The following is an 18815-nucleotide window of genomic DNA, read 5'->3' on the forward strand; positions in this document are numbered from 1 at the left end:
TTTTGCCCCAAAAAATTGTATATAAAAATACAATATTTACAAAATTGTATTATTGTAATATTATTCCACTAGGTCTGTGGGGGACATAAACACATTTGAACATTCTGACTGTTCAAATCTCCAATGTGCATCTGGAGTGTGTCTGCCTGTGTGGCATGTGCCACTGCCTGTGACTTGAATCGCACAGTGTGCTGGCCTGATAGACTCCAGAATCTCAATCTCACCTGCTGTGCTCAATCTGGCTAATGACAAGATTTTTTTAAATCGAAGAACAACTGACACAGAAACGTAGCTTTTTCAGAAAACTGTCAGGATGTAGAAGACATTTATAGATTCTGATCTCAGGTCAGAATGGAAAACGGTCAGGATGTAGAAGACATTTTTAGAATCTGATCTCAGGTCAGAATGGGTTAAACAAAAACATCATTTTCAACTGGGAAAGGAAACGTCTCAAAAAAATCACACCCGTGTGAAGTGAGCGCGGGCGCTCTTTCTTCATCATGACGTAAATTAGTCACTAAGCCTATCATGAGAGTCAAATGTTTCACATTTTGTTCACCATTGCTTTGGACATTTTGCTTGAATGAATTACATTTTTATAACTAAGAGAACCTCACCTTTTCATTGCCTAATAATAACATATTACCAGCTGTCAAAAATAATGCCATTTACTTATTATATAGAAACAAATGTGATATTATGCATAATTAAGTTCAGCCTTTTGGCCCGGCCCGCCAAAATATTTTCTGTTTCTCATTTGGCCCCTTGGGAAAAAATACTTGAGAGGGGAGTTGCACCACTCAGTTCACAAGGGTGTGATTTTCTTTTAGGGAGTGTGTGTGTGCAAAGTTTGGCATGGAACGGGCCAACGGTGCCGGAGATTAGCTGGTAACGGACGGAAGGACGGAGTGCAAAACATATGCCTTCGGCCTGGTGGAGACAATAAAACATACTCTCTCCCCATGCCTTCGGCCTGGTGGAGACAATAAAACATACTCTCTCCTCATGCCTTCGGCCTGGTGGAGACAATAAAACATACTCTCTCCCCATGCCTTCGGCCTGGTGGAGACAATAAAACATACTCTCTCCTCATGCCTTCGGCCTGGTGGAGACAATAAAACATACTCTCCCCCTAGGCCTTCGGCCTGGTGGAGACAATAAAACATACTCTCCCCATGCCTTCAGCCTGGTGGAGACAACTAAACATACTCTCTCCCCATGCCTTCGGCCTGGTGGAGACAATAAAACATACTCTCCCCCTAGGCCTTCGGCCTGGTGGAGACAATAAAACATACTCTCCCCATGCCTTCGGCCTGGTGGAGACAATAAAACACACTCTCTCCCCATGCCTTCGGCCTGGTGGAGACAATAAAACATACTCTCTCCCTATGCCTTCGGCCTGGTGGAGACAATAATGTATTTGACGTATTATCATGTGTTGTTCTTGCTTACCGTAAGTCTCTCTGGAATAAGAGCGTCTGATAAAAGCCTACATTGTAAATGAATCGGTATCGGCAGATATGACCCTGCAAATAATATCGGTCATAATTTCATAATCATGCACCCTCTGATTGTAAATCAGCATTTCAAATAAAGGAGGCAACAAAAACCAATGCACGTAATGAACAATGTTCGATTTATTTCTCATTCATTCACACACGAGTAAAAAATAAAAGAAAAAAACCCCTCTCTATCTCTATCTCTCTCTCTCACACACACACACACACACACACACACACACACACACACACACACACACACACACACACACACACACACACACACACACACACACACACACACACACACACACACACACACACACACACACACACACACACACACACACACACACACACACACTTAAGGAATTGAAGAAAAGGTGCACTTATCATATCTTTTTAAACCCATCTAAGCATTAGGATCAGTCAGAGTGTGTCGTGTCCTGTTGTACATATATACCTAACCTAATAGTCTCTACATCCAATTCTAACTTCTAACCAGTTCATTTACAAACTGGGGCCGCTAGTATCAGTATTTACGTACTTGATTCAGACACCCTTGCAAAACAAAATAAGAGACAAAATGAAGAACGCCCAGCTGAAAAGAGGGCTTTTTAGGTCTCAAAACATTGTCAAATTGGTCAGTATTATCGTTTGGAAGAGGGGTTTAGGGGATCCCCAGAGGTCCCAGAGGGGTTTAGGGGGTCCCCAGAGGGTCCCAGGTGGTTTAGGGGATCCCCAGAGGGTCCCAGGTGGTTTAGGGGATCCCCAGAGGTCCCAGAGGGGTTTAGGGGATCCCCAGAGGTCCCAGAGGGGTTTAGGGGATCCCCAGAGGTCCCAGAGGGGTTTAGGGGATCCCCAGAGGGGTTTAGGGGATCCTCAGAGGTCCCAGAGGGGTTTAGGGGGTCCCCAGAGGTCCCAGAGGGGTTTAGGGGGTCCCCAGAGGTCCCAGAGGGGTTTAGGGGGTCCCCAGAGGTCCCAGAGGGGTTTAGGGGATCCCCAGAGGTCCCAGAGGGGTTTAGGGGATCCCCAGAGGGGTTTAGGGGATCCTCAGAGGTCCCAGAGGGGTTTAGGGGGTCCCCAGAGGTCCCAGAGGGGTTTAGGGGGTCCCCAGAGGTCCCAGAGGGGTTTAGGGGGTCCCCAGAGGTCCCAGAGGGGTTTAGGGGATCCCCAGAGGTCCCAGAGGGGTTTAGGGGATCCTCAGAGGTCCCAGAGGGGTTATGGGGATCCCCAGAGGTCCCAGAGGGGTTATGGGGATCCCCAGAGGTCCCAGAGGGGTTATGGGGATCCCCAGAGGTCCCAGAGGGGTTTAGGGGATCCTCAGAGGTCCCAGAGGGGTTTAGGGGATCCCCAGAGGTCCCAGAGGGGTTTAGGGGGTCCCCAGAGGTCCCAGAGGGGTTTAGGGGATCCCCAGAGGTCCCAGAGGGGTTTAGGGGGTCCCCAGAGGTCCCCGGTGGTTTAGGGGGTCCCCAGAGGTCCCAGAGGGGTTAGGGGATCCCCAGAGGTCCCAGAGGGGTTTAGGGGATCCCCAGAGGTCCCAGAGGGGTTAGGGGATCCCCAGAGGTCCCAGAGGGGTTTAGGGGGTCCCCAGAGGTCCCAGAGGGGTTAGGGGATCCCCAGAGGTCCCAGAGGGGTTTAGGGGATCCCCAGAGGTCCCAGAGGGGTTAGGGGATCCCCAGAGGTCCCAGAGGGGTTTAGGGGGTCCCCAGAGGTCCCAGAGGGGTTAGGGGATCCCCAGAGGTCCCAGAGGGGTTTAGGGGGTCCCCAGAGGTCCCAGAGGGGTTAGGGGATCCCCAGAGGTCCCAGAGGGGTTAGGGGATCCCCAGAGGTCCCAGAGGGGTTTAGGGGATCCCCAGAGGTCCCAGAGGGGTTTAGGGGATCCCCAGAGGTCCCAGAGGGGTTTAGGGGGTCCCCAGAGGGGTTTAGGGGATCCCCAGAGGTCCCAGAGGGGTTTAGGGGGTCCCCAGAGGGATGGTGGGGGTTAGGGGATCCCCAGAGGTCCCAGAGGGGTTAGGGGATCCCCAGAGGTCCCAGAGGGGTTAGGGGATCCCCAGAGGTCCCAGAGGGGTTAGGGGATCCCCAGAGGTCCCAGAGGGGTTAGGGGATCCCCAGAGGTCCCAGAGGGGTTTAGGGGATCCCCAGAGGTCCCAGAGGGGTTATGGGGATCCCCAGAGGTCCCAGAGGGGTTTAGGGGATCCCCAGAGGTCCCAGAGGGGTTATGGGGATCCCCAGAGGGTCCCAGAGGGGTTTAGGGGGTCCCCAGAGGTCCCAGAGGGGTTTAGGGGGTCCCCAGAGGTCCCAGAGGGGTTATGGGGATCCCCAGAGGTCCCAGAGGGGTTTAGGGGATCCCCAGAGGTCCCAGAGGGGTTTAGGGGATCCCCAGAGGTCCCAGAGGGGTTTAGGGGATCCCCAGAGGTCCCAGAGGGGTTTAGGGGATCCCCAGAGGTCCCAGAGGGGTTTAGGGGGTCCCCAGAGGGGTTTAGGGGATCCCCAGAGGGTCCCGGTGCTTTAGGGGATCCCCAGAGGTCCCAGAGGGGTTTAGGGGGTCCCCAGAGGTCCCAGAGGGGTTTAGGGGATCCCCAGAGGGTCCCCGGTGCGTTAGGGGATCCCCAGAGGGATGGTGAAGGACAGGTAGTCGGCCACCTCTCCCCACTGGGCTCGGTAGTGTTGGAAGATGGTGATCCATGTGGTGAGGACGGCCACCCACAGAGACAGGCCCAGCGCCGAGCGCTTCACATCTGCAACGCACACACACACACACACACACACACACACACACACACACACACACACACACACACACACACACACACACACACACACACACACACACACACACACACACACACACACACACACACAGTTAATGTTTACATCTGGACACATGAAAAACAAGCTCAAAAACACGATCAAACAAGGACAAATTAACCCATTCTGACCTGAGATCATATTCTAAAAAATGTCTTCTACATCCTGACAGTTTTCCATTCTGACCTGAGATCAGATTCTACAAAATGTCTTCTACATCCTGACAGTTCTCTGAAAAAGCTATGTTTACTATGTCAGTCGTTCTTCGATAAAAAAAAAAATAGCAGACCTACGAGCTTGTAGATCTGCTATTTTTCAATAGCTAAAGCATAACGTGATGCTAACATCAAAAGGGGTTTCCGCCCCAAAATGGGTTAAAAGGAGGCAAGATCTAATTGGAAGATGTACTAAATCTACATTTACACACAGGGAAAAACCACTAAAACTAACTGTAAGAAAAAAAGTGGGTCTTGAGCTTTTCTTTTAGATCCATCTAAGGCCAGTCTTCTGTGAAACGGGAGGTTGTTCCAGGAAAGAAGAAAGCTGCTTTATCATTTTATAATTCATGTTTGGCACGTCAAGGAGACCAGCACTAGATGACCTAATAAGGAGACGGGTTGGAACTACAGGGCTCCTCCTGTCCACATGTTGAAGTGTCCTTGGGCAAAGACACTGAACCCCAAATTGCTCCCGATGTGCTGGTTGGTGCCTTGCATGGCTTCCGCCGCAATCGGTGTATGAATGTGTGTGTGAATGGGTGAATGTAATTCACAGTCTATGTAAAGCGCCTTGGATAAAGGCGCTATATAAATGCACCATTTACTATGAAGTGGCCCTTTTAGGCTTCGTCGTCCCAATAGATAGGACTCTGCGCAGACTGAGACAGTATAACGTGGGGTTAAAAAAAGGTTACGGCACTTTTTCATGGACCCTTCGTGGAGAGTGCGTTGACATTTTGTTCTGTTTCATGGTATGGCTCATTATCATTGGTTAATAAGAACAAACGGACTGTCTCCACTCGACGATTGCATTTAACATTATTGTTTTCTACAAGCGCCTTTTTTAATTTATTTTTAATATATAACGGACGATTTACTTATCGGGCATGACCTGTAAACTTGCTCCGAGACCTTCTTAACCCATTTTGACCTGAGATCAGATTCTAAAAATGTCTTCTACATCCTGACAGTTTTCTGAAAAAGCTATGTTTCTATGTCAGTCGTAGTTTTATTTTTCCAAAGAAATAGCAGACCTATGAGCTACAAGTACGTACTTGACTCAGACACCCTTGCAAAACAAAATAAGAGACAAATAAAGAACACCCAGCTGAAAAAAAAATGCTTTTTAGGTCAAAACGTTGTCAAATTGGTCAGTATTATATCGTTTAGAAGCACATTCAGTAAAGTCCCTCATTAGCTTCCGCATCTAATCACAATACACAAAAATAGCAGATCTACAAGCTCATAGCTCAAGCTCGTAGCGCGCCACTCGGTGGCGCGCTACGAGCTTGAGCTATGAGGCAGAGCATCCGTAGGATTAAACACAAAGGTCAGGTGTCGGCGCCTGCCTGGCGCCCCCAGGGCGGTGGCGGTGGTGGTGACACCAGACACCATGTGGTGTGATGATGTAACCGACCGCACCTCACCTCATTTAGACGCCCAGGACGATTCTACAAATGCCTTCTAAATTTAACCCATTCTGAACCTGAGATCAGATTCTAAAAATGTCTGTTTGAAAATGACAGTTTTCTGAAAAAGCTATGTTTCCGTGTCGGTGGTTCTTTCGATTTTTCTAAAATAGCAGATCTACAAGCTCGTAGCGCGCCACTCGGTGGCGCGCTACGAGCTTGTAGATCTGCTATTTTTCAATAGCTAAAGCATGACATGATGCTGACACCAAAAGGGGTTCCCGCCAAAGAATGGGTTAAACAGTTTTCTGGAGAAAAAAAAAACATGATTCTATGTCGTGTCGGTCGTTTCTCAGACATTTCAAGGACCCCCAAAAATATCAGGTCAAGGAGGACCCCCCCTGGTCTCTATACTGCCTCCCCCTGGCCAGCCGGGGCGCCTGATGGAGGGGAAAGGAACTGGTCTCTATACTGCCTCCCCCTGGCCAGCCGGGGCGCCTGATGGAGGGGAAAGGAACTGGTCTCTATACTGCCTCCCCCTGGCCAGCCGGGGCGCCTGATGGAGGGGAAAGGAACTGGTTGGAATAACGTGTTCCTTCCACGCGTCACCTGGAATGTGTTAGTGTTAAGTCTAGTTTTAGTCGACTTAATGTCATGAGATTTTAGTCGACTAAATCTACAGTTGATTTAGTCGAATAAAATATATTTTGGTGGGCATTGATGCCGTCGTAAGGACTGTTTTTACACTTGCTGTAGATCAGCTATTTTCAGCATGCGTGTAAAATGACTTATACTGGATCTCTTGTCCACTAGTCCCTTCCTAACATTTTAGTCTAGTTTTTATTTGTTGAAGAAAATTGTCAGTATATTTAGTCTTAGTTTTAGTCATCATAGCACAGTTTTCATGTAGTTTCCATTTAGTTTTCTTCAGTGGAAAAAGGTAGTCGACGACACATTTTTCGTCTTAGTTTGAGTCGACGAAAACACTGTTCTACTCCATTACATCTCTGATCCAAACATTGTACTTTTACTCCACTACTATTTATTTGAAAACTGTAGATACGATATAATAGTTGCTTTGATAATTATTACCAAACCATTTAGGCCCGACGTCGACATTTTAAAAAGAAGACCGTTTTCTGAAATACCTCATGTTTCTAAATCAGTGGTGCTCAATATTTCATGCCAAGGACCCCAAAAATTATATGTCTTTGGCCTCCATCTGAAAATATGTTGTTCCAGAGCCTACAATGTGACGTCATTTGGCTCTGTAGAGCCTACAATGTGACGTCATTTGGCTCTGTAGAGCCTACAATGTGACGTCATTTGGCTCTGTAGAGCCTACAATGTGACGTCATTTGGCTCTGTAGAGCCTACAATGTGACGTCATTTGGCTCTGTAGAGCCTACAATGTGACGTCATTTGGCTCTGTAGAGCCTACAATGTGACGTCATTTGGCTCTGTAGAGCCTACAATGTGACGTCATTTGGCTCTGTAGAGCCTACAATGTGACGTCATTTGGCTCTGTAGAGCCTACAATGTGACGTCATTTGGCTCTGTAGAGCCTACAATGTGACGTCATTTGGCTCTGTAGAGCCTACAATGTGACGTCATTTGGCTCTGTAGAGCCTACAATGTGACGTCATTTGGCTCTGTAGAGCCTACAATGTGACGTCATTTGGCTCTGTAGAGCCTACAATGTGACGTCATTTGGCTCTGTAGAGCCTACAATGTGACGTCATTTGAGGTTCGGGGGGGGGGGGGGGGGTACCGTCCTAAAGTCGTCTCTTCGGTGCTACTGAAAATTTTTGACGAGCCGAAATCATTTCGGCACTACAGCGGTAACATAGGAGTATGAATCGGACTTAGAGTCCCCGGGCTGACCGTTGAGGAGGCCCATGGGGGGTTTGAGTACCCGGGGGGACCGTTGAGGAGGCCCATGGGGGGTTTGAGTACCCGGGGGGACCGTTGAGGAGGCCCATGGGGGGTTTGAGTACCCGGGGGGGACCGTTGAGGAGGCCCATGGGGGGTTTGAGTACCCGGGGGGACCGTTGAGGAGGCCCATGGGGGGTTAGAGGCCCCCGGGGGCCGACCGTTGAGGAGGCCCATGGGGGGTTTGAGTACCCGGGGGGACCGTTGAGGAGGCCCATGGGGGGCCGACCGTTGAGGAGTCCCATGGGGGGTTTGAGGCCCCCGGGGGCCGACCGTTGAGGAGGCCCATGGGGGGTTTGAGGCCCCCGGGGGCCGACCGTTGAGGAGGCCCATGGGGGGTTTGAGGCCCCCGGGGGGGCGACCGTTGAGGAGGCCCATGGGGGGCCGACCGTTGAGGAGTCCCATGGGGGTTTGAGGCCCCCGGGGGCCGACCGTTGAGGAGGCCCATGGGGGGTTTGAGGCCCCCGGGGGCCGACCGTTGAGGAGGCCCATGGGGGGTTTGAGTTGTCGACCGTTGCACTCACATGTTTTGATCTGCAGCTGTTCGGTGAACACCGGCTTCACGAAGGCCTCGCGGAAAAACCACACCACGTTGACGAACCACAGGAAGGGCAGGAACGCAAAGCCTCCTGGGAAACACAATGTAACACACACATTATTAACACATTCTGACCTGAGATCAGATTCTAAAGCCTCCTGGGAAACACAATGTAACACACACATTATTAACACATTCTGACCTGAGATCAGATTCTAAAGCCTCCTGGGAAACACAATGTAACACACACATTATTAACACATTCTGACCTGAGATCAGATTCTAAAGCCTCCTGGGAAACACAATGTAACACACACATTATTAACACATTCTGACCTGAGATCAGATTCTAAAGCCTCCTGGGAAACACAATGTAACACACACATTATTAACACATTCTGACCTGAGATCAGATTCTAAAGCCTCCTGGGAAACACAATGTAACGCACACATTATTAACACATTCTGACCTGAGATCAGATTCTAAAGCCTCCTGGGAAACACAATGTAACACACACATTATTAACACATTCTGACCTGAGATCAGATTCTAAAGCCTCCTGGGAAACACAATGTAACACACACATTATTAACACATTCTGACCTGAGATCAGATTCTAAAGCCTCCTGGGAAACACAATGTAACACACACATTATTAACACATTCTGACCTGAGATCAGATTCTAAAGCCTCCTGGGAAACACAATGTAACACACACATTATTAACACATTCTGACCTGAGATCAGATTCTAAAGCCTCCTGGGAAACACAATGTAACACACACATTATTAACACATTCTGACCTGAGATCAGATTCTAAAGCCTCCTGGGAAACACAATGCAACGCACACATTATTAACACATTCTGACCTGAGATCAGATTCTAAAGCCTCCTGGGAAACACAATGCAACGCACACATTATTAACACATTCTGACCTGAGATCAGATTCTAAAAGCCTCCTGGGAAACACAATGTAACGCACACATTATTAACACATTCTGACCTGAGATCAGATTCTAAAGCCTCCTGGGAAACACAATGTAACGCACACTATTAACACATTCTGACCTGAGATCAGATTCTAAACTAAGCCTCCTGGGAAACACAATGCAACGCACACATTAGTAACACATTCTGACCTGAGATCAGATTCTAAAGCCTCCTGGGAAACACAATGTAACACACACATTATTAACACATTCTGACCTTAGATCAGATTCTAAAGCCTCCTGGGAAACACAATGTAACACACACATTATTAACACATTCTGACCTGAGATCAGATTCCACAAAATGTCTTCTACATCCTGACGGTTTTCTGAAAAAGCTATGTTTCTATGTCAGTCGTTCTTCGATTTTTCAAAAATAGCAGACCTACAAGCGCTATGAGCTTGTAGATCTGCTATTCTTCAATAGCTAAAGCATAACATAATGCTGACACCAAAAAGGGGTTCCCCGCAGAGTTGATAAATAAATAAAGAAAGTAATAATACAGTGCTTTTTATAGGTGTGGTGGGGCAGTCAAGAAGAGTGCGTCCCACTAGGGAAAGTAGGCTTTTTTCATCACAAACCCGCCTTTGTATATTTGGTGACTATCTGCGACATCCATCTTTATATTTATCTTTATATTTGGTGACTATCTGCGACATCCATCTTTATATTTATCTTTGTATTTGGTGACTATCGGCGACATCCATCTTTATATTTATCTTTGTATTTGGTGACTATCGGCGACATCCATCTTTATATTTATCTTTGTATTTGGTGACATTTAGCGACATCCATCTTTATATTTTAGCAGACGTCGAGCGGCTGAGCCACACGTCAGGAAACAACGAGTCCCATAGCCATGTTGATGAATTGAACATGGTGGACCCTCTTGTAAACAAGTCTTTGTATTGAGTTTGTGCTATTGAAATGTACTGTAATTCTGCAAACTGTTAATACATCAATCAATCAATCAATCAATAAGGAGAAGTCCTTCTTAGGGCTATGGATGGACCAGAGCTGACCACAACACACACCTCAATAAAACCAAATTATTTTACTTGTCTATAAAGCTCTCAATGGTCTCGCACCTTCCTACCTACATGACTGCCTGCCTAAATATGTCACAAACCGCCCCCTAAGGTCTTCCACTGCTGGCCTGCTCGCTGTGCCTAAAAAAATGGCAACTAAAAATACACGGTGAAGCAGCTTTTTGCTTCTAGGGGCCGTCGGCATGGAACAAACTCCCACTGTACCTTCGACAGGCAGCCTCTGTAGACATTTTTTAAAGCACAGCTCAAGACCCACTTCTACAACATTGCCTTTAATTGATCTTTTATTTTTTATTTTTCATGTCCTCACTGTATTGCATTACTGCTTGTTTTTTTAATGTCGTTGCCTTGCTTTTCTTTTTTCTTCTCCATTGCTCTGTAAAGCACTTTGAACTGCATTTCATGTCATGAAAGGTGCTATACAAATAAAGTTTTATTATCATTATTATAACCAACACTACAGTCCTTCTTAGGGCTATGGACCAGAGCTGACCACAGCACACACCTCAATAAAAACATAACAACAATACAATCCACACATTAACCCATTTAGGCCAGACGTCGAAAATTAAAAAAAATAAGTCTTCTATTTCAGTTTTCTGAAATACCCATGTTTCTATCTCAGTGGTTCTCAAACATTTTCATGTCAAGGACCCCCAATATTATATGTAATTGGCCACCGACCCCCATCTGAAAATATATAGTTCCAGGGACCCTCCCAGGAGCAAGGATATGAGTTAAAAACGCTCTGAAAGAATATATATTCAAAGATTTGCGCCACATTTTCACAATTAAAAAAAAATAGAAGATCTACTAGCTCGTAGCGCAGCACTCAGTGCCACACTATGAGCTTGTAGATCTGCTATTTTCCAATAGCTAAAGTATAACATAATGCTTTAAAACACCAAAAGGGGTTTAGCAGATCTAAAAATAGCAGATCTAAAAGCTATAAGCTTGTAGGTCTGCTATATTTTTTAAATCGTGAAAATGTGCCTCAAATCTTTGAATATATATTTTCGGTTTTTAACTCATATCTTTGCTTCTGGGGGGGGGGGGGGGGGGGCATATTACATATCATTTTTGGGGGTCTTCGACATGAAATATTGAGAACCACTGATACAGAAACGAGGTTTTTCAGAAGATCTTAAAAAGACATTTTTTTTATTCTGACGTCAGGCCTGAATGGGTTAAATGCAGATTTAACCGCTGAGAGCGTAAAATGAAACCAAATTAATTTTACACCCTCAAGAGTTAAAGATCTATAAGGGTCCATTTGGTTACCAACTCTCCATCATTTAGCATGGGGACCACCTGGAACCCCCTCAAGGACCACTGGTGGTCCCCAGACCACCTGGAACCCCCTCAAGGACCACTGGTGGTCCCCGGGCCACTGGGGTAGGATGTCACATTAATTTACAGATTGTACAATTTAACATCGACACTTACTATTTTCTCACGGGTCCAACAAGAGCGAGCCGTGATGGATGACGTTAGGTTTGAACTCACCTAGATAGTATTTTCTGATGGATGACATTAGGTCTGAACTCACCTAGATAGTATTTATGTAGTATGGATGACATTAGGTCTGAACTCACCTAGATAGTATTTATGTAGTATGGATGACATTAGGTCTGAACTCACCTAGATAGTATTTATGTAGTATGGATGACATTAGGTCTGAACTCACCTAGATAGTATTTATGTAGTATGGATGACATTAGGTCTGAACTCACCTAGATAGTATTTATGTAGTATGGATGACATTAGGTCTGAACTCACCTAGATAGTATTTATGTAGTATGGATGACATTAGGTCTGAACTCACCTAGATAGTATTTATGTAGTATGGATGACATTAGGTCTGAACTCACCTAGATAGTATTTATGTAGTATGGATGACATTAGGTCTGAACTCACCTAGATAGTATTTATGTAGTATGGATGACATTAGGTCTGAACTCACCTAGATAGTATTTATGTAGTATGGATGACATTAGGTCTGAACTCACCTAGATAGTATTTTCTGATGGATGACATTAGGTCTGAACTCACCTAGATAGTATTTATGTAGTATGGATGACATTAGGTCTGAACTCACCTAGATAGTATTTTCTGCACAGGGTGAGTTTGTCCTCATTGGGAACTCTTTCCAGGTTCATGACGATCTGTTTATTCACACACCTGCAGATCAACACATTATACATCATTATAAATGAATATATGATGACAATTCAACAGCACAAAGTGTTAAGATAAAAGTTAAAATGTAGTAATTTATCAGACACTCTGGACAAAGTGTCTGATAAATTACTACATTGTAAATCAGGATCATAGAATGCAGAGAGACAGTGTAGTGTCTCAGTAAACTATAGGACCATAGCATGCAGAGAGACAGTGTAGCATCTCAGTAAACTATAGGATCATAGAATGCAGAGAGACAGTGTAGCGTCTCAGTAAACTATAGGACCATAGCATGCAGAGAGACAGTGTAGCGTCTCAGTAAACTATAGGATCATAGAATGCAGAGAGACAGTAAACTATAGGATCATAGAATGCAGAGAGACAGTAAACTATAGGATCATAGAATGCAGAGAGACAGTGTAGTGTCTCAGTAAACTATAGGATCATAGAATGCAGAGAGACAGTGTAGCGTCTCAGTAAACTATAGGATCATAGAATGCAGAGAGACAGTAAACTATAGGATCATAGAATGCAGAGAGACAGTAAACTATAGGATCATAGAATGCAGAGAGACAGTAAACTATAGGATCATAGAATGCAGAGAGACAGTGTAGCGTCTCAGTAAACTATAGGATCATAGAATGCAGAGACAGTGTAGTGTCTCAGTAAACTATAGGATCATAGAATGCAGAGAGACAGTGTAGCATCTCAGTAAACTATAGGATCATAGAATGCAGAGAGACAGTGTAGCGTCTCAGTAAACTATAGGATCATAGAATGCAGAGAGACAGTGTAGCGTCTCAGTAAACTGTAGGATCATAGAATGCAGAGAGACAGTGTAGTGTCTCAGTAAACTATAGGATCATAGAATGCAGAGAGACAGTGTAGTGTCTCAGTAAACTATAGGATCATAGAATGCAGAGAGACAGTGTAGCGTCTCAGTAAACTATAGGATCATAGAATGCAGAGAGACAGTGTAGTGTCTCAGTAAACTATAGGATCATAGAATGCAGAGAGACAGTGTAGTGTCTCAGTAAACTATAGGATCATAGAATGCAGAGAGACAGTGTAGTGTCTCAGTAAACTATAGGATCATAGAATGCAGAGAGACAGTGTAGCGTCTCAGTAAACTAGGATTGCAGGTAAACAATGAATAATAACATGCTATCTAAAATAACATTCTAACATTGTGGCCAAGAAAAGAAACAAGCCGCAGTAAGTAATCAAAACAAAATGGCCACAGTATGTGTGTATGGTCATCACCATAACTGTTCAGACACTCGATAATCACCCAGTAACAGACGGTGTTTGTTGTATGCATTATTATAATCTGTTATTACGATACAATCAAAAGGAGTGAATCAATAATTGAACACGAATAAAATAATAAAATGACTGATGATTGATTGGTCGATTGAATACTTTACGATTGAGGCACATTATTAACGGCCAGCTTGTCCGTTTGTGTCGATTTTAGCGATGATTTTATTGGCTGATCACCACCCCATAGCGATGATTTGATTGGCTGAGCAAAGTACATGTTGAGGATAAAGGTGAGTACAGTTTAATACAAATACGATGCTAAAAGTATCGAACCCAAAGAAATAACTAGTGTGGCCCTGGGTATTTAATTCATGTTTAGTGACAGGCAAATAAATCAAGATTTTCAACATATAAATGGTTTGTGTCTTAATAATATGTCATTATTTGTATGTCATTAATTATTTCGGTGAAGGACCCCAACAGTGTTGTGAGCTTGTAGATCTGCTATTTTCAGAGTGTAAAATGACTTAAACTGAATCCCTGAAGTCCACTAGTCCCTTCCTAACATTTTAGTCTAGTTTTTATTTGTTGACAAAATTTTTCGTCTTGGTTTTAGTGGACAAAAACAACACTGGACCCCAACGGCCCACCGTTTTCAATTCATCATGATTGAACTGCACTTTCCTGTGCTCCCCTCCAAATCAATTGATTATCAATTATTGATGGCCCAATCTGATCTATGGATGGATGAAAAGAGAGAGAGAGAGAGAGAGAGAGAGAGACACACACACACACACACACACACACACACACACACACACACACAGAGAGAGAGAGAGAGAGAGAGAGAGAGAGAGAGAGAGAGAGAGAGAGAGAGAGAGAGAGAGAGAGAGAGAGAGAGAGAGAGAGAGAGAGAGAGAGAGAGACAGACAGACAGACAGACAGACAGACAGACAGAGAGAGACACACACACACACACACACACACACACACACACACACACACACACACACACACACACACACACACACACACACACACACACACACACACACACACACACACACACACAGAGAGAGAGAGAGGTGTTGTTCACTGTGTTTACCCCTAGCTCCTATAGGGGTACCACTGCCTCTCTCTCTCTCATATGACTTAGATCTAATTTCACGTGAGCTTGTAGATCTGCTATTCAAGGACACCATGTATTATATCTAATTCACTATAACCACCACCAACAACACGTGACATGATGTCATTGTCAGCTGACCTGCTATGAAAGAAACTACACAGACAGGCTAACGTTAGCTTAGCAAATACTTTACCCAGCGGCGACTGATTGATCTATTGATTGAACATGTTATTTCATAGTTTGTACAGTGGGTACACTACATTATAGACGACAGCACAAGTCAATAAAGAAACTGTCACGAGGATAGAAACCAGGAAAAGGGCACTAAGACGTGTTTACACATACAATTAGCTACTGTTAGCTTAGCATCGCTGCGTTAGCTTCCTTCCTCCACTAGAGAAAGAAAGACTAGCAAGTTAGCGCAACAGACACACTGTTATTATGAGTTAGGATTATTATTATTATTATTATTATACGTATAGCATGTGTATATGTACCATAAGTTCACAGAGGTTTACCTGTTTGTTTGTTAACTAGTAGTCCAATGTGTAGCAGTCATAAAACAGCTCCAATAAACTCCAATGAATCACAACATCAACAACTGAAAGAGTGTTGCCAGAGTTTGTGAGAGAAATAAGCACCCATGCCATGTCTATGAAAACAAGCCAAAAATAAGCGACTATAGGCTATTTCTTTTAACTCTGCTCCGTTTACAAAATGCTGTAATAATCCCCCTCCAACTGTATATATATACTGTCCCCAATTTTCAACTGTTTTATTGTATTGTGACACTATATTGCTTTATTGGCCATGCAAACGTTTGTTTTCGCATGCCAATAAAGCTCCTTTGAATTGAATTGAATTGAAAGGCTATTTTCAACAAAACAAATATATTTATAGGGTCTTTATAGTTGGACAAATTATACATTAATCTGGAGGTCCTTGACATGAAAATGTGTGAGAGAATCACGTACATGGTTTAAAGTTAAACCATTACCAAAATTACACTCATTAGCCTGCACACCCCAATAGAAAAGATATGCCAGGGACGGGACCCCCATAAGATTTGTAGGCTTACAGCTCTAGTGATTTTCAACTATTTTCATTTGAAGGACCCCCATGCAGTTTGATATGCAACAGGGCAGGCTCTGACTACCATTTAATGGCATTTCTATATGAGACCCCGATTTATATTGTAAAATCAATGTTAATTTAACTCTGAGAGTGTACTCCATCTGTACACTCAGAGTTACAGACCCATAAGGGTCCATTTGGCTCCAAATTATCATTTAGCTGGGGACTTTTGATTGATTGATTGAAATATGTATTAACAGTTTGTAGACAGTACATTTTAAGCACAAACTCAATACAAAGACTGTTAACTGTGAGTGGACGACCCAATTAAGCATTACACTTGTTTACAACAGGGTCCACATTGTTCAATTCATCAAAACATTTAGAGACATACAAATAGACACTTCTATGTAGTTAAAGAACAGAACAGGAATTCATCATATAGGAAGCAAAAAGGGAAAGGATACATAGCCTATACAGTGAGGGGAAAACCTACAACCCGCAACTATACCAACATTTACAAGCAACTTTACAGACAAAGAAGCCCAAAGTCGCTTATAATAAGCAGACATGGCAACACCGAACTAAACACAGCGAGGCGTGTTTATGTTTCCGTCTCCGGTAAGTTGAGTTCCGCTTCCTGGAAGGAGGAACTGGAACCATGCTATGGAACCATGTGGTTGTAGCACCTCCTGGTGGCGCAGCGTCGAAGCTCCGTCCTCAGTTTGAGATTACAGTAAGCTATACTGTACACGTTCAACGCAATTACATTAAATTCAAAGATGCTTTATTTTATTTGTTCAGTTATATTTAAACGTTACAAAATTATAGTTCTTGTGTTATTAACATTTTTACATTATGATGATATTTAGTGGACTAAAACTAGACCAACACTAAAACATTTCAGATGACTTAAAATATGACTAAAACTAAATTAAAAATCACACCTGTGTGAAGTGAGGGGCACACTTCATCATGACGTAACATAATTATGTCGATTTGCTCAGACACATCTATGACGTAAATTCTCCATTCATTATCAATGGCATTTATGTTTGTTGTTAGGGCAAAATAGTCGATTTGCTCGTCGTATATATATGACGTATAAATTATACACAATAGCTGAATAGGCTATAGGATCGAGCAGGGAGCTACGTCACCACTATGACTAAAACTTCATCAAGCTGTCAAAGTCACCACCGGTGTGGGGCATCAATGCCAGTCAGCATGGTGAGGGCATCAAGGCCTCTGCCCGGTGTGGGGCATCAATGCCAGTCAGCATGGTGAGGGCATCAAGGCCTCTGCCCGGTGTGGGGCATCAATGCCAGTCAGCATGGTGAGGGCATCAAGACCTCTGCCCGGTGTGGGGCATCAATGCCAGTCAGCATGGTGAGGGCATCAAGGCCTCTGCCCGGTGTGGGGCATCAATGCCAGTCAGCATGGTGAGGGCATCAAGGCCTCTGCCCGGTGTGGGGCATCAATGCCAGTCAGCATGGTGAGGGCATCAAGGCCTCTGCCCGGTGTGGGGCATCAATGCCAGTCAGCATGGTGAGGGCATCAAGGCCTCTGCCCGGTGTGGGGCATGAATGCCAGTCAGAATGGTGAGGGCATCAAGGCCTCTGCCCGGTGTGGGGCATCAATGCCAGTCAGCATGGTGAGGGCATCAAGGCCTCTGCCCGGTGTGGGGCATGAATGCCAGTCAGAATGGTGAGGGCATCAAGGCCTCTGTTTCTCAGGGGCAGAATGCCTTCATGAAACGCATTCCCTGTGTCTTAAGACTGTTTGCTGTGAGTCTGCACCCGTAGCACTTTCTTTGCCTTGACGACCGTGAAGGCTCATGCAAACAATGGCTAAAATGAAATAGCATGTTATGCGGACAGATACCAGGCCATTTGTACACCTGGCATCCTATAGTGTACAGTTGTATAGGATACACTATAAAGATTGCTTATTTATTTATTCATTCATTCATTTATGTTATTTATATTCAGGCAGGTGTCTAGGTAAGCCTACTTCTAAAAATAAATCACACCTGTGTGAAGTGAGGGGCGCTCTTAGTCTTATCATCATACTACATCATCATCACATTCAAGGCCAATCACAGTTGGCATTCTCACTTTTCTGTCCTCACTTTGTATCCTCAATACGTATACTGCTCAGCCAATCAAATCATCGCTATAAGGGGTGCTCAGCCAATCAAATCATCACTATGGGGTGCTCAGCAAATCAAATCATCGCTATGAGGGGTACACACAAACACACAAAGTTGCATGGGCATAGGAGGGGCTCTAGCATCCCTCAAAAGGTATACTTGAACAATAATAACGACGGAAAGACAAGCCCAAGATCGCTTATAACAAGCAGACATGGCAACACGGAAAGCATTCATTTTAATATGGCACTGTGCTGCTCAATGTCTGGCCCGTGGACCCCCAGGGGTCCAGCAGACATGTATTACATTGTGTAACCTTCATGTTGTACCCGCCATTCAAAATACTGAGCTAAATGCAGCCTTTATCACATAAGATCTAAACAGTTCCACAATACAATACAATACATCCATCTTCAACCGCTTATCCGTAGTCGGGTCACGGGGGCAACAGCTCCACAAGAGTGTTCCAGACTTCCCTCTCCAGAGCAACATTAGTGACTTCCTCCTGGGGGATCCCGAGACGTTCCAAGGCCAGTGCGTCGATGTGTTTCCTCCAACTGCGCCCT

At 44.7% G+C, this 18815-nt stretch overlaps 1 protein-coding gene across 2 annotated transcripts; it reads right to left on the reverse strand.

Moving 5' to 3' along the window:
- Window positions 1-4052: 4052 nt before the first annotated feature.
- On the reverse strand, window positions 4053-15638 carry psenen (presenilin enhancer, gamma-secretase subunit). 2 transcript variants are annotated; one of them, XM_083760835.1, is made up of 4 exons: window positions 15547-15638; window positions 12549-12632; window positions 8394-8498; window positions 4053-4240 (listed from the first exon to the last, which is right to left on the reverse strand). In XM_083760835.1, the coding sequence occupies exons 2-4, from the start codon at window positions 12607-12609 to the stop codon at window positions 4101-4103; spliced, it is 306 nt and encodes a 101-aa protein (XP_083616961.1). In that variant the 5' UTR covers window positions 12610-12632; window positions 15547-15638; the 3' UTR covers window positions 4053-4100. The 2 variants fall into 2 exon arrangements, with proteins under 2 accessions (XP_083616961.1, XP_083616962.1); XM_083760836.1 differs by having other exon boundaries at window positions 12549-12631; window positions 15542-15610.
- Between the last annotated feature and the right edge of the window lie 3177 nt (window positions 15639-18815).

The sequence above is a fragment of the Protomyctophum parallelum genome (assembly GCF_964188405.1).
Source record: "Protomyctophum parallelum genome assembly, chromosome: 3".
In the NCBI taxonomy this organism is placed as follows: domain Eukaryota; kingdom Metazoa; phylum Chordata; class Actinopteri; order Myctophiformes; family Myctophidae; genus Protomyctophum; species Protomyctophum parallelum.